The 15,849-nt window shown below is 45.6% G+C and overlaps 1 protein-coding gene across 17 annotated transcripts in view; it reads right to left on the reverse strand.

The window, feature by feature from the left end:
- The window catches only part of LOC123757974 (E3 ubiquitin-protein ligase TRIP12), a 188,053-nt gene that overhangs the window by 64,149 nt on the left and 108,055 nt on the right, over nt 1–15,849 (reverse strand). For all 17 annotated transcript variants that reach the window (XM_069338831.1, XM_069338828.1, XM_045742013.2 and 14 more), the window contains 3 exons: nt 10,904–11,007; nt 8,980–9,277; nt 8,206–8,734 (listed from right to left, as the gene is read on the reverse strand). In XM_069338831.1, the coding sequence (XP_069194932.1) occupies nt 8,206–8,734; nt 8,980–9,277; nt 10,904–11,007 (931 nt within the window). The remainder of the gene's footprint in view (nt 1–8,205; nt 8,735–8,979; nt 9,278–10,903; nt 11,008–15,849) is intronic.

Raw genomic sequence — 15,849 nt, forward strand, 5'->3', positions numbered from 1 at the left:
GATGGGACTTTCGCCAGGTAACCAGGAACCCGAATACCGGCTAGCTGGGAAAGAACCAAATCCCTGACGAGCACACGTGGACTGATTGGGAACCCAGACCAGCCAGTCGTCGAGATAGGCCAACACCTGAACACCTAAAAGACGCAGACGGGCCCCCGCGATTCAGGTGAGGCATGAACATGCAATGAGTAGGTTCAACCTGAATTTGAGTCAACGAAAGGAGTAACCGAGATGCCCCACAACAAACTTGAGCTAGTCCCTGAACCCAGGATGAATTGAGACATGCTAATATGCATCCTTGAGGTCCAGGGACACCTTCCAAGAGCCTGGCTCCAACAGAAGCCAGACTTGGGATAGTAGTCATCCGAAAGGAGGGGGGCCAAGAAACCCAGGGATTCAGACGGGACAAGTCCAGAATGAACCGCAGGTCCGCACGGTCCCGTTTTGGTACTGGAAACAGGCGGGAAACTCACCCGAGAATCGTCATAGTTTCAACCATGCCCAAGTGCACCCACCCTGAGAATTTAAAGCGCAGAAGTGACCTGCCCTGCCAGCCCAGAACCCACAGAAGGAGGAGCCACCCAACACAACTGCAGGCTGTGGGAAACGACCTGAAAAGCTCACATATCACGAGACCAGGTGCGAGCGCAGAGAGCAAGTCGCCCCAACAATGGGGCGAACCTCGAAAGGGCTGACGCCTTATGAGAACCAGACCTGCGCAGAGAGCAATCACTGCTTCGACCAGACGCAGATGGAACTGAAGGTAGCGCCGGCTCCGAATCTGGCACCTGTGGCCTACCCCAACGAGTGGAACCTCGAGCCCTGGCACGACCCTTCTGGGAGGACCCCCCCCCCGGAGAACCAACAAGGCGGACATCGAACGACAGCTAGAAGCCACTGCCTGCAAATACCGCTTAACCACAGAGTCCACAAACAGTAAGGGACAAAATGGTGAAGAAAACCAAAGAGCCAGGGTCCAAGCAGATTCCAAGGAGGCGGCGAGCACAACCTGTCGACAAGCGAGACGTGAAGTGAAAAATCGCGACACCGCATCCCACAAGATCGGTGCAAATAGCTTTAACAGCGCAGACGCCATACAAGCAGCCGAGACCAAGGCACTAGACCCAGGAACGGCCCCAAGCGCCTCTACATTCTCCGCAAGCCAATCCAAAGACAACTCCAGGAGGTAAAAGAAACAAGACCGAAGCCAACAATCCACGAGTGCACAAGTCCTCAGGCACAAGCGCAGCCTACAGGGAGGGAACCTGCAGGTGAAGCTGAATCGAGCACACATCTCGCAGAAGGGCAGCACAAACAAGCAAATATTAAGGTGCTCATATGCGCCCCCAGGTAAACCTGGACCACCGTCAACACCTCGCGCCACTTAAGGCGTGCGGGTACAACAGAAAGTACTCCAAGCCTCCAATGACGACAACGGGTAGTCCGCAAGCCAGGACGACTCTGGAACCTTGTAACGAACCCAATATAGAGACGAAGACCCAAACCTGAAGGAAGATGGATCCATTATAAAGGAATAATCTAGGTCGCGCAGGAGGTAAGCCACAATGGTCACCCACACCTCAGTAGCCAAGACGTGGGAAGCCAAAAACCTCCAGAAGGGCGGAACCGAACCCAGGAGAGGAGCCGAACTCAAATCCAACTCATACGCAGGGGGGGGGGGGGAGAGAAAACTACTCCCTGTAACAGAAAGCCTGACCGAGTATTGGAAAACCCAGGTGGGGTCCAACGGGACCCCAAGGCCCCCCCAAGTCAGCTCCTCCCCCAACCCCGGGAACCTCCACATCAGGCCCCGAAGGGCGAGTCATGGCCTCAAGAAAAAGCCGGGGCAGCCGGAAAAGCAGAAAGAAGGGGCCCACTGGTCAGACCCCGGAGCTACAGCTGGAGGAATGGGGACTAATGCCTCTGTCACCATCCCGGAAGGGGCATCCCCCGAAACTGCCCAAGTCTCAAACCTCTAAACCCTGCCCCAACCCTGAAGCCCTCAGACACTTAGAAGCCAGAAGCAAAGGGGAAGGGGGGGGGGGGGGTAGAAACAATGAACCACAGCAGGGGGAAGGAGGGTGTATGGACTGAACAAAGGCTGAAGAGACCAACACCCCCAAGTTCGGGTACCTGTAAGCAAAGAGGGTCAGCCTCGGGGCATCCGGGAAGCAACCATCCTAGGTTGGTGTAGGTATAGGTTTCAGCAACCTATACCCAGCATGAAATGCCAGAGCCACCTGCACCTGAATAACGTCATCAGTTGACCTGGATGAATTGAGTCACAAACGAGCAACAATGCTCAATGCTCGCAGGACTCAGGGTCAAAGGTGTCACCGACCCAACAGGCAGCATGACGGAGGCAAAAACAATTAACGTTGCCCTGAGACAAGGGGACAGAGCAACCCTCAAACTTGCACAAGGCAAGATGGGATCCAGGGGTTGCATCCCATGCATTCCATCAGTAACCCATCCACTGGGCTACTTGTAGCCCAATTGGATTTCCAATTAGGGTAATTATATTCCAATTAAAAAGCCAGCTATGTATGTCATTACTTACTCCTTTTTCAGCTACTGTTAAAACAAGCTGGGCTGTGCATTCTGAAAAGCAAGTCAAATTCAATCGGGAAAAAATATTTGGCTACTTTTATAGTAAAGTTTGTGACATTTAGTTCTTCAGCTTGCAACTTTTGGCAGCTCAAATCTGGCATTGCTGCGCGTGCCCCCCGCAGGGTTTCCCAGTGCCCCTAGACTGGTATCGCTAAGAGAAGCCCAGGCAGGGTACTGCTAACCGGAGCCAAGTCTACGAATAAACTTCTAAAACTGAACCGCCGGGACATGTCCACTCACGGGGGCCAAGCATGGGGTAGCACCATACACCAGAGGTCAAGACCCTAATATAACTGCGGGCAAGGGACACAAGATGGACCCTCCTACCAGACAAACAATAAGAAAAAGAAAACCTCCGGAAAGAGGGCAACGTACCCACGAGGAACAGAGCTGGCCACTGTAATAGGTGAAAACAAGCTGCGCAGTACCTTGTGCCCCACCAGTGCAAAAACTACCACTTACCCCAATGTAAACAAGGGAGGAACCCCCCCCCCATCCTCCAAACACATTTGGGGAGATCAATCACCGAGCAGCAAAATACCAACAGAGGTAGACCCCAAGGCGATTTGTGGAAGATAACCCCATGCCCCAAGGGCAGTACTTACAGGGCACTGGGTGAAGGGAACCCCAAGAACATGCAGCTCGAGTACCTGCGAACATTACTCCCAGCTCGCACGCCACCACAAGAGTAGTACTGAACCTAAGGCACAACATAATACAATACAGAATCTGGAGTCACACAACCATGCCACAATCACATCAGCTGAGAACTGGAGTGTGGATCACCGGCACGGTGGGTCTGAGGCCTCCCCCTTCCCCTTCCCGGTGAGGGGGGGGGGAGCTGCACAGACATGCGGTGTGGCTCGTGTGACGTCATACCTGGTTGATGGGGTTCTGGGAGTAGTTGCTCTCCCCAAGCCCAGCCCGAGGACACGCTTGACTTGTGAGTTTGGTCCACTAAGCTGTTGCTTGGAGCGGCCCGCAGGCCCACATACCCACCACAGCCAGAGTCTAATGATATACATACCAGCCTGGATAGCTCCGGGGAGCCGAAGGGGCTTCGCCCAGAAGCAACTGTACTCTCGAGTCATATCACCCAAACCCGTAGCAGTAAACATAGGTTACACAGTGAACCCCAGCATAAAAATTAGGGGTGCTTTAGGGAAAATGAGAACATCGCAATTGATATTTCCTGAGAATAATGAACTTTGGCTTCGGTTGGTTAGGTGGGTAGGTTAGGTTGGTCAGGGGTTCAGTTAGGTGCCCCTGCACTGCACACCTGTTTTTGGCAAAATTTTCATGGTGCAGTTATTAAGGACATTTTTGTTTTTATAAATGTTCAGCTAATGTTAATGTAAAAATGTTTCCAAACTCGATCATTTTCATTTCAAATCACAAAGAGCGATGAAATCATTAAAAAACCAGCGTTGAATGTAATTAAACCCCATTTTCTGGGCGAGCCCTGGAAGCTTCCTAGAGCTTGTTGGGCTAATTAATGTATGTTATTTTAGACCAGGACATTAGCTATGGAGTTCAGACCTAACAGGGACCAGCACCAGAACCTGGCCCCTTCAGAGAGGTTTCAGGGAGCAATGGCCCTGGAAAACCCCCTTGTGGTTGGGGGTTTTCCTTGTCTGCCATCGACCGGGGTTAAGCACCCAGAAAGGTAGGCATAACAAAACAAATACCACATGGTAAGCAACTAAAACAAAAAAACGAACAGAGGTAGAAACTCCCTACAATCCCAAGGAAACAAGCAATCACCACACTTTACTGCCATGCCGCTCATCCGCACAGCCCTCCCCTTCCTCAGAGGGGGAGGGAAGGGCTGTGCGGATGTGGTAGTTTAAGTACCAGAGGTTAAACTACCACATTTGCCGGCAAAAATCAGAAAGGGCAAAGCACAGCACCCAGACAGAACCAGAAGGAAATGGCCAAAACGGCCTGAAAACCGAGGGACAAGGTGTGGGAGCAAGCATAGACAGGGACACTTGAGCCCAACCCTAAGGGACCAGACTCGAAACAAGACAGAAAACGTAAAACAGGTGTATAAACCAACACCCAAGTGTTCCCAGAGGAACAGAAGACAGGCAGAATACCCCAGGAAAACAAAGAAATGGCAACAGGATGGATAAAACCCCTGAAAGGAGGTGAAAACTCACCCACGCACACTCGCTCCCACAAGAAAAGAAAATGGCCACCAACTAAGGAGCCATGACTGACGCAATAGAGCCACACACCAGCAAATGTGGGAAGCAAGCAGACTAGACACACAAAAATAGGAAGTAGAGAGTTACAGTGAGAGGCGAGACCTCAGATTGGTGTGAAGTCACCAGCGGAGTTCCACTCAGACCTATCCTGTTTCTGATGTATGTAAATGATCTCCCAGAGGGTATAGACTCATTCCTCTCAATGTTTGCTGACAATGCCAAAAAAATGAGAAGGATTAAGACAGAGAAGGACAGCTTGAGGCTTCAAAAAGACCTGGACAAGCTGCAGGAATGGTCGAACAAATGGTTAAGAGTTTAACCCAAGCAAATGTAACGTAATGAAGATAGGTGTAGGGAGCAGGATACAAGATATCATTTGGGAGATGAAATCCTGCAAGAGTCAGAGAAAGACCTGGGGGTTGATATCATGCCAGACCTGTCCCCTGAAACTCATATCAAAAGGTTGGCTAACATAAGAACGGCCTTTAGAAACTTGTGTAAGGAATCTTTCAGAACATTATATACCACATATGTCAGACCAATCCTGGAGTATGCAGCTCCAGCATGGAGTCCATATCTAGTCAAGCAGAAGACTAAACTGGAAAAGGTTCAAAGGTTTGCCACCAGACTAGTACCAGAACTGAGGGGGTATGAGCTATGAGGAGAGATTACGGGAATTAAACCTCACGTCACTGGGAGACAGAAGAGTTAGAGGGGACATGATCACCACATTCAAGATTCTCAGAGGAATTGAGGTAGATAAAGACACTTTTTAACACAAGGGACACACACTAGGGGACACAGGTGGAAATTGAGTGCACAAATAAGCCACAGAGATGTTAGAAAGAATTTTTTCAGCGTCAGAGTAGTAGACAAATGGAATGCATTAGGTGGTGATGTGGTGGAGGCTGACTCCAAACACAGATTCAAGTGTAGATATGATAGAGCCCAATAGGCTCAGGAACCTGTACACCTGTTGATTGACAGTTGAGAGGCAGGACCAAAGAGCCAGAGCTCAACCCCCACAAGCACAATTAGCCAAGTACAATTAGGCAATTAGGTATGATCACCCAGGCGCCGGTAAACAAACTGCAGTGCCGCCGGTGGCCAAGAGAAGAGTTATCCACAGAGAAGAAATTGGCCAACTAAGGAGCCGTGACTGACGCAATAGAGCCAAAAACACGCCAGCAAATGTGGGAAGTAAGCAGAGTAGAGACGAAAACCCCCGCCCAGAAGCAGAAGATCCAGGCAGGGGCAAACAGCTCCAGACAGCAAGTGGGCATCCTCCACAGCCCTGGGAACCCACAACAGAGGCCCTGGGGCAGAGCTGTCCTCCACACCCTCAGCCCTTAAAAAAAGGAAGAGTCCAGGGGAAAGGCAGCAAAGAAAGGGCCACTGGTAAGACCAAGAAGCCTCGGCAGGAGGAACAGGCTTGAAAACTTCCGTCCTCAACCCTAACGGGGCAGCCCCTGAAGCTGCCCGAGTCTTGGCACCAACTAAATCCCACCCCCAACCCAGAAACCCACAGACGGTCAGGAGCCAGGAATAGGGAGGGAAAGGGGCGAACAGCACGGGGTGACTCCGGGGCATCCGGGTAGAAAACCAACCTAGTGCATTGCAAGCAATCTAAACCTAGCTTGCATCACAGATGCCGCCTGTACTCTGAACAGTAAGGACATCAGAAGAGTACTGGAGAACAAGCAGAGAACACCTCTCGCAAGACTCCGGGCCAAGGTGTCAGTGACCTAACAGGCAGCATGACAGGTTAAAGTGGCGGCCGTCACCCTGAGACAAGAGCACAGCAACCAACGAACCCGCACAAGACGGGATGGAACCCGGAAGACACATTCAATGGTCCACTGAGTCCTGAAAGGGTTTTCCAGAGCCCGTAGACTGACTGCTACGGGAAGCCCGGGCAAGGTGTTGCTAACTGGTTAACACCCAAGCTAACAAGGGGTAGATGCAACACTGAAAACCCCTGCGATGTATACAATCACTAGGGCCTAGCAGAGGGCCACCAAACACTACCGGTAGAACTATAGCCACACTATACAGACCCCCATCAGGCATAGAAAAAAAAAAAAAAGAAAAACCCCGCAAAAGTACACTGTCCCCCAGAGGCAACAGGAATCGGTCGCCGCGTAGGTGGCAGGTAGTGCAACACCTCGATGCCCTAACCAGCGCAACATCACTCCCTACCCAAGGCCAAACAAGGGTCACAAGCCCCAGCTGGCCCCAAGGGCGAGGTAAATGCCAATCAGCATGAACCTCAACGGGAATGGTTCCAGAACGCCCCAAGGAATATAACCCTGTTATGCAAGGGAAGTACTCATAGGGCACTTGGGGAAGGAAGCCCCTAAGCACATGCAGCTCTGGTACTCATTAACACCTGGCCACCGCACAACACATGGCAGTGAACGCCACGAAGGCAAAACACCACCTAGGAAACTAAGGCCAGAGAAACATCAGTCCCGGTTGACACTAGCTTACAAACTGAAGTGCTTGGCAGCCATCGCAGTGAGGTCCAGGGCCCCCCTCCCTCCCTCTCGGGGAGGGAAGGGCTGCGCGGATGAGAGGCGCAGCAGTAAGGTGTGATGTTTGCTTGTTTCCTGGATTTTGAAGGGAGTTTACCTCTGTTTGGTTTTTTGTTTTAGTTTCTTACCATGTGGGGTTTGTTTTGTTGTGCCTACCTTTCTGGGTGTCTAACCCCGGTCGATGGCAGATAAGGAAAACCCCCAAACCCCCATAACCAGCCCTGGCTTTCCAGGGCTCCCTGAAGCCTCTTTGAAGGGGCCAGGTTCTGGCACTGGTCCCTGGTAGGTCTGAACTCCATAGCTAATGTCCCGGTCTAATATAACATACATTAGCCCAATAAGCTCTAGGGAGTCATAGGGACTCCCCTCAGAAAAAAACTTGAAATATGGCCCAATTAAAAACAATCAACTCTCAGAGCGCCGTAAAGTGCTTTGCGCAGTGCAGTGTTTAGACACTCCGTTGGCAAAACCACTGCATTATTTAAGGTGGGGAAATTGAGAGAACGGGTTCAACAGTGATAGAAGGATGGATTTAAATGTGGTGGTGGTAAATCCAAAAAATGGTCAAAATATTCCAAACATCAAAGGACAAGATACCATAAGTAACTTTCATGCTGTAACTACTACACTCTGGTAATTACATGCACGCACATCACATGTGGAGTCTGTGTTCAAAAGGATGTGGAGATTCACACTCCACATCCACAACAATGATTTAACCAAGTAAGATTGTTCACATTTAAACCACTTCACAGCCATTATATAATTTGGTATATATATATATAACTAACTTTCAAAATGCAAAGCAACAACTCGCATTAAAAAATTAAGAAAATATGAATTTCACTCACCATTCTGGAATCCATGACTGCCTTCGCCATAAATTTCCCAAGGAATCTGAATTTTGTTCTTAACTTTGTCATGTGAGCAGATTTCATGTTTCTGGGTACAGGTAATGGATAAAGGCCATTGCTGGCATTAACATATTTCACTGCTTTTCCTGGATTATCTTCAGTTCTTTCTTCCACAGTAACCGTTTCACCACGCCATAGTTCTAAATCTGCTTTCTGTAGTTCTTTAGAAACTAGTGCATAAAATTCTAACGTGGGCCCTAAACCTGTCCCCACTTCATTGTCATATTGAATTTCTAACATGGCTCTCGAAGAAGCCAAATCACTTATCACAGACTCTGCCTGTTTGAGAATATCATCACGAGAGACAGTTCTCTTTCGTTTTTCAAGTCTCGGGGTAACTCTTTCACTACTGTCAACAGAATTGAGCTCAGGAGAGGAGTCCATAAGTCGTTGTAAGGCTCGGTCACGGTCGAAGGAAACTGCATAGAAGAGCAGTTGGCGCGTCTCAAACGGAAACAGGAACGGACTGTAAAGAGACAAGTCATTAAGTAACTAAATATTAGCACCAATAATGGTTTTCACACAGTATGTATTGAAGGCAAAGTAATATGCAAGGCAAGATACAACCCCTAATGCAATGGATAACATTTAATTCACTTGGGTCAATGGAGATTCAAACTCTGGCTTCAAAAGTAGGACAAGTCTTGTATTTTTGAGATCCAAGCTTGAATCTCTGATGATTTAAGTTAATGAAATATGAGAGGTACTCACCAAACATATGCTATTTGAGGCAACCATGGTGGAACATTCCCAGTCATTATAACCAAAGGGTCTTGCAACTGTCTATTAGCTTTAGCTGTTAATTTGAGATTTGTGAACTCGGCTGTAGGAAGAGGGGATGGGTAACATGCTGTGGGATAGAGGGAGCCATAGTGTCTGTTCAATGCATGGAGAACCCGTAGTAGTGCCAGCACTTCAATACTTGGGTCACTGACAGTCACACTAGCAGGAAGATTGGCAGTCAGGTACTGGTCAAGAACACTGTTGTTCCCTCCAACAATACTTCCATCTGGAGAATAAAATGACATTAATTCAATGTGTAAAATTCCTTTGGAGAGAATATGATGTTTAGAAGGCATATCCAGTACAACCAATTCAACTAATCTCCTTTTTGGCAAATCTCTAGTGGCAACACTTTCTGGATGGAGTTATTCACTCAATTTGACAAATAAGAGTTTAGCGATGTGGGGGGACACGTCCAGATTTGCTTATGTTGGCCCAGAGTTAGTAAGACTTGGCAAGAACGTTGCTCATCATGATAGGTTGAAATTAAAATTTCCCACAGTGAAATTAGTCCATAAAATGTGAGAAATATAAAGGCATTAACATTACTTTTCTTAATATGGCTCCAACCATGGTTTTAATTGCTGGACAGTTAAGAAACAGTTGGAGCCATTGGAATCTAGCATATTTAAAACCAAATTTTATGTTCATTTTCACTTGCAGCAGTTTTCATTCACTAAAATATGGGCCTTCTTCCTTTGAATAGAGGTTTCAATTCTGAGGCATGGGGAAATATGCTGGATGTGATCAAATCTTTACAGATTCTCATGGTACTTGTCTTTCCTATGATTGGTTGAAAATTTCCCTTGGTGAAATCAGCCCATTGTGTATGTGAAACATTAGGTAAAACTTTTAACCCTTGGATTGCACCTCTTTTTATACTAGACAATGCTCTGGTGTATGGAAAAATTTCCTACTAACAGTTAAAATGCATTCCATAATCATTGGGGGAAAAAAAAAATTGTCATTCACGTCAACCATGGAGGGGAAGAAAACTCATGATGGCATTGTGAATGACTCGGTGAAGGTTGCTTGGACCAAGTATGGGGCAGGAGTTGCTACAAAGACATTTTTACACTTCAATATCACAGTTATGTATATATTTTATCCTTATTAAGTGATGCAGTGAGCACAAGCTACATCTGTAACATATAAATTTTGGAGAAAATTAGTTGAAGTCAACTTCAACCACAGGTGGCAGAGTGTTTGATCTTATTTATAGTATTTTCAAGGAACATAAAATTGCAGCCATTTTTTTCAATTTACATGAAATTTACACCTTATATGTAGAGTTGACGTCTCTACAACATGTCTAAAACACTTTATTCCTAAGTTCATTTATTGATTTTATAAATATTTGCAAACATGAAATATTGGCATGTATTTTTGGGGGAACTTTGGGACTACTTGTAATAGTAAAACTAAACACATTTTGGATAATCCTTTTAAGTAAAATCCTTTATTATATGCTAATATGATATACGAGTGTCATAGAAATGATGCCATTTGAATATTGTGGTAGTAGTAAGATACTGAAAATGTGTAAAATTCGTTGGGAAAATAAAAAGTATCTCCCTTTCTTTTTGGGATGCGATACCGAAACGTAGAACAGTTGCAGCCCTTCTTATATACAACTAGTAAAAAAAAGTTTGGTTGAAATTGAACTTAATTTACTGTAATCCGGCCCCTTAAAATTGTGAATTCTGGGAAAAAATACAGAATCGATTGCCAAATAGATAAAAACATTATTAACAACAAGTAAAGGAAAATATTGAAGCAACTCTAGAATAGTTGCTAATAGACTTCAATGTATTATTTCTGAAAGAAAACTAAAAATAAGTATCAAGCTGACCTCCAACAAAAGTATCTGCTTTCTTCTTGGGGCTGGTTTTGGAACCCCCTGCTTTGCCCTTTCTGCCTCCAGAACTTCGACTTTGCTCCTCCTCTTGTAAAGGCCTGCAAATTGTTAGATAATTTTTTTTTATATTCCTTAATGCTGAGGTAATGCACAATGCTTTGTTTCTAAATTATGCTGGTTAAAGGCTATGTTAAGGTCAAAATAGTGGCCATTTTGTAATATTTGAAACTGGATAAGACTGTTCTTAGAATACATTTTCAGGCCAAATGAAGGAATCTAACCTGTGACCTGAACTCCTATATACTGTATATTATAAATAAAAATAAATAAATAAAAAATAAAAATAAATAAAAATAAATAAATAAATAAATATAAATAAATAAATACATAAATAAATAAATTATAAATAAATAAATAAATAAATAAATTATAAATAAAAAATAAATAAAAATAAAAATAAATAAAAAATAATTTAAATAAAAATAAATAAATAAATAAATAAAAATAAATAAAAAATAAATAAATAAATAAATAAATAAATAAATAAATAAATAATGAACATTAAGAGAACACAAAAAAAGTTCGCTTCCTAGAGGCTGTAGATTTCCTCTAACTCCTCCGACGCTGGGCAGGAACCGAGGATGCAGCGGGCATGCCCCCCCTCCAGATCGCGACACTGAGGCGCTGAAAGGGAAAACTTGCCGCTCTAGGGGTCTCTTGTGGTGTCAATGAGCTTGGAACCAAGATCCTTAAGAAACCTTGCACTCTCTCCCCATGGGCCTAGGGTCTCAGATCCTATTGGAGCGAAGTTGTACCGATGATCTAATTGCCTGTACAGTACTTGGCTGACTTGTGTTTGTGTGTGTGTCGCCGCGGATCCTGCTGTGCTGGCAGAGAGGTTGATGTATGTCGTTGCCAGGGTGGATACGCAAGTAAAGTCCCATGCCAACTGTCTGCTACCCTTCCACTGACGCAGTGTGATTCCGTCTGGTCGGCCGGCAAAGCTAACAGTCATGGTTCAGTAGGTTGCGGGACTCACTCTCCGCTGGACACTGAGCAGAGGCAAGGCTTCTGTTAATGATGTCTTTGACTTCGTCGTGTCTAGTGTGCCAACCACCAGATTTTCCACAGTGCAGGCCATGCAATCCATATTCGTCAGCATCTGCCTCGCCACAAATACACCTATGAACAGTGTGAATAGGGGCAGCAAGGCGGAGAGCGAAGGCAATACGGAGCTCCTGCGGATCAAGACTTGTGCCTGTCGCAGACATAGGGACTGCTAAAAGGAAGTCCCCTGCATGGGGAACCTGCACAGCTGTGAAGCGTGCACGATCACTGGGGGTTGTTGCTGTCTCCAGCAAAGCTGTGGCTTCTTTGTCTACAATGGGGCTATCCCAACTGGATTGTTTCTTGGTTTTCGGCATGGCTGGTCTGAGTTCTGGGTCTGCCATGGCACCCCATTTCGTGTCGCATTCCGTGTAGTGGGGTCCTGTATTCCCGCTACATCACTCAGGGTGTCGGGTAGAATTTCCTTAACCAGGTCATCTGATGCCGAGGAGGAAGACAGGAAGGCTGGGACAGCAATTTGGGTGGCGGTGCGGACACCCAAGCCACCGAGCCTAACAGTAAGAGTGGCTTGTTTCCACAGGCATTCGTTGAGGGAGAGGTTAACAACTTTTTCCAGCATGGTCTTCAGTAAGAGGTCATACTCTTCAAGCTTTCGGTTGTCGTAAAATGAGGCGCACCTCAGAAAGTAGGTTAGCCTCGGAAGGGATAGGCATTTTTGAGGAGATGAAAAGCATCGTGGGCATCGATGTCACCTATTCTGTCTTCCATCTTCCTAAGGTCTGCGATATTCTTGTCAAGGATCTCCTCAATGGCGTTAGACTCGAGGGGCGCTGCAAGGAGGGTGCTGTTCTCGGTTCTAATGACATGGGCCGAGATTTTATTTATTTATATCTTCCAAGTGTGAAGTAGTCTCCTCCAACCCAGACATCGTAGCTAGAATAAGGTCTGCCTTGCCTGGAGCCCATGTCATTAGGGCCAAGAACAAGCATCCTCCTTGGAGCCCCCTCGGGTCTAATGCCATTGAGGAGATCCTTGACAAGAATATCGCAGACCTTAGGAAGATGGAAGACAGAATAGGTGACATCGATGCCCACAATGCTTTTAATCTCCTCAAAAAGGCCTATCCCTTCCGAGGCTAACCTACTTTCTGAGGTACGGCCCATCTTACGACAACCGAAAGCTTGTTGAAGGCACTTGGCTTGCCTGCGGCGCCTCACTTGTTGAAGGCGCTCGGCTTGCCTGCGGCGCCTCATTGGTTGAACAACACGTAACTTTTCTTTAATTGCTAGGACAACCTTCTTCCTCTTAATACCTCCAGAAGGATTGATGCTGCTACCAGACATAGTCTTGGCCAAAAATGTTCAAAATTACTATGAAAATAAAGTCATTTAAAACAATATTTCACTAATGGCACAGCACTGTGTATAACACGAGGGACGGACGCACATGGGTTGACCAGTGTTAGACGGGTCCACTTGGGGTGGGGCTGCTATAGCACGTTAAGTAGGCTGCCAGGAGGAAAAAAACTCAATATTTTTTAAGGAAACTTCAGCCTGTGCACATTGCTTTTAGGAAACTTATTTATTTGTTATTACATAATTACTAGTACTTATTTCATTTGTTTTTGGCTATGATTAATTGTTCTAAAATTAATGGTAATTCCTGTACCCAGGTGGTCCCTCCTGACGCTCCCCTGACCCCACCCCCTCCTCCACCATGCGTCTAGAGCCACAGACGGGATTAATTAATACGGTATGGCCGAATTTTCATCCGGCCAAACCAGCTTTTATCTGGTTCCTGTGGCCATTTTTGCCGGATATTGTGATAACTTTATCCGATCACGATTTTGGCCGTATAAGGGCGTTTTCCGGATGTTTGAATCCCGGATAATCGCGGGGTTACAGTATACACACACACAGACTAAACTGGAAAAGGTTCAAAGGTTTGCCACCAGACTAGTACCCGAGCCGAGAGGTATGAGATACGAGAGGCTACGGGAATTAAACCTCACTTCGTTGAAGACAGAAGAGTTAGGGGGGACATGATCACCACATTCAAGATTCTCAAGGGAATCAACAGGGAAGATAAAGACAGGCTACTTAACACAAGGGGCACACACACTAGGCGAAACAGGTGGAAACTGTGGGAAACAGGTGGAAACTGTGGGAAACAGGTGGAAACTGAGTGCCCAAATGAGCCACAGAGATATTAGAAAGAACTTTTTTAGTGTCAGAGTGGTTGACAAATGGAATGCATTAGGAAGTAATGTGGTGGAGGCTGACTCCATACACAGTTTCAAGTGTAGATATGATAGAGCCCAATAGGCTCAGGAACCTGTACATGCCGAAGAAATATAAGAAAATTCACCTTCGCAAATAGAGTGGTAGACGGTTGGAACAAGTTAAGTGAGAAGGTGGTGGAGGCCAAGACCGTCAGTAGTTTCAAAGCGTTATATGACAAAGAGTGCTGGGAAGACAGGACACCACGAGCGTAGCTCTCGTCCTGTAACTACACTTAGGTAATTACACTTAGGTAATTACCTGTTGATTGACGGTTGAAAGGCGGGACTAAAGAGCCAGAGCTCAACCCCGGCAAGCACAACTATGTGAGTACACACATACACAACATGCATATGCATATATATATATATATATGTCGTACCTAGTAGCCAGAACACACTTCTCAGCCTACTATGCAAGGCCCAATTTGCCTAATAAGCCAAGTTTTCATGAAATAATGCTTTTTCGGCTACCTAACCTACCTAACCTAACCTAACTTTTTCGGCTACCTAACCTAACCTAATCTATAAAGATAGGTTAGGTTAGGTAGGGTTGGTTAGGTTTGGCCATATATCTACGTTAATTTTAACTCCAATAAAATAAAATTGACCTCATACATAATGAAATGGGTAGCTTTATCATTTCATCAGAAAAAAATTAGAGAAAATATATTAATTCAGGAAAACTTGGCTTATTAGGCAAATCGGGCCTTGCATAGTAGGCTGAGAAGTGTGTTCTGGCTACTAGGTACGACATATATATTATATATATATTATATATATATATATATATATGCAACAATGATCACAAAAACACTGATCCAAGTATGCAGAATAACCACATATGAAAAATAGAAACTGCTTAACGCGTTTTCGGCTAATTCGCCTTCATCAGAGCAAAGTAGAATGAAGATAAGATTGCTGATCAGACCTTTATATCCGCCTGGGCAGATCACCTGACCACCAAAAATAAGTGGAGGAAAGGAATTATAAGAAAGAAGGTAACTGCAGAAGGCCTATTGGCCCATACAAGGCAGCTCCTATGAATATCTCCAAGTGCCATACGTGTTTAAATGATTGCTATATTGTTTTGACGTGCTATATTGAGGCTTAAATAGGGATCCAACTTGTACATACCGGGGCTCACATTAAGGCTGTTGTTACAATGTTTGATCAGAGCAGACTCGATCACGTTTCGTTCAACAAAATCCTTACTTTTAACAATACATTTTGCCCTTGTGAAGTCGATAGAATGATTACATAAACTGGAATGTAAATACAATGCACTGGATTGCTGGGCTGTACGAATAGCGTATGAATGCTGTTTTAAACGCGAGGAAAGAGATTTACCTGTCTGGCCGATGTAAACACATGCACACTCATTACAAGGGATGGAATACACACAACCTGCTACAGACGAGGGCGAGTTCTTAAAAATGATAATACAGTTAAGTCCATGTTAATTAAGAACTCGCCCTCGTCTGTAGCAGGTTGTGTGTATTCCATCCCTTGTAATGAGTGTGCATGTGTTTACATCGGCCAGACAGGTAAATCTCTTTCCTCGCGTTTAAAACAGCATTCATACGCTATTCGT

Source organism: Procambarus clarkii, chromosome 40 (assembly GCF_040958095.1).
Source record: "Procambarus clarkii isolate CNS0578487 chromosome 40, FALCON_Pclarkii_2.0, whole genome shotgun sequence".
In the NCBI taxonomy this organism is placed as follows: Eukaryota; Metazoa; Arthropoda; class Malacostraca; order Decapoda; family Cambaridae; genus Procambarus; species Procambarus clarkii.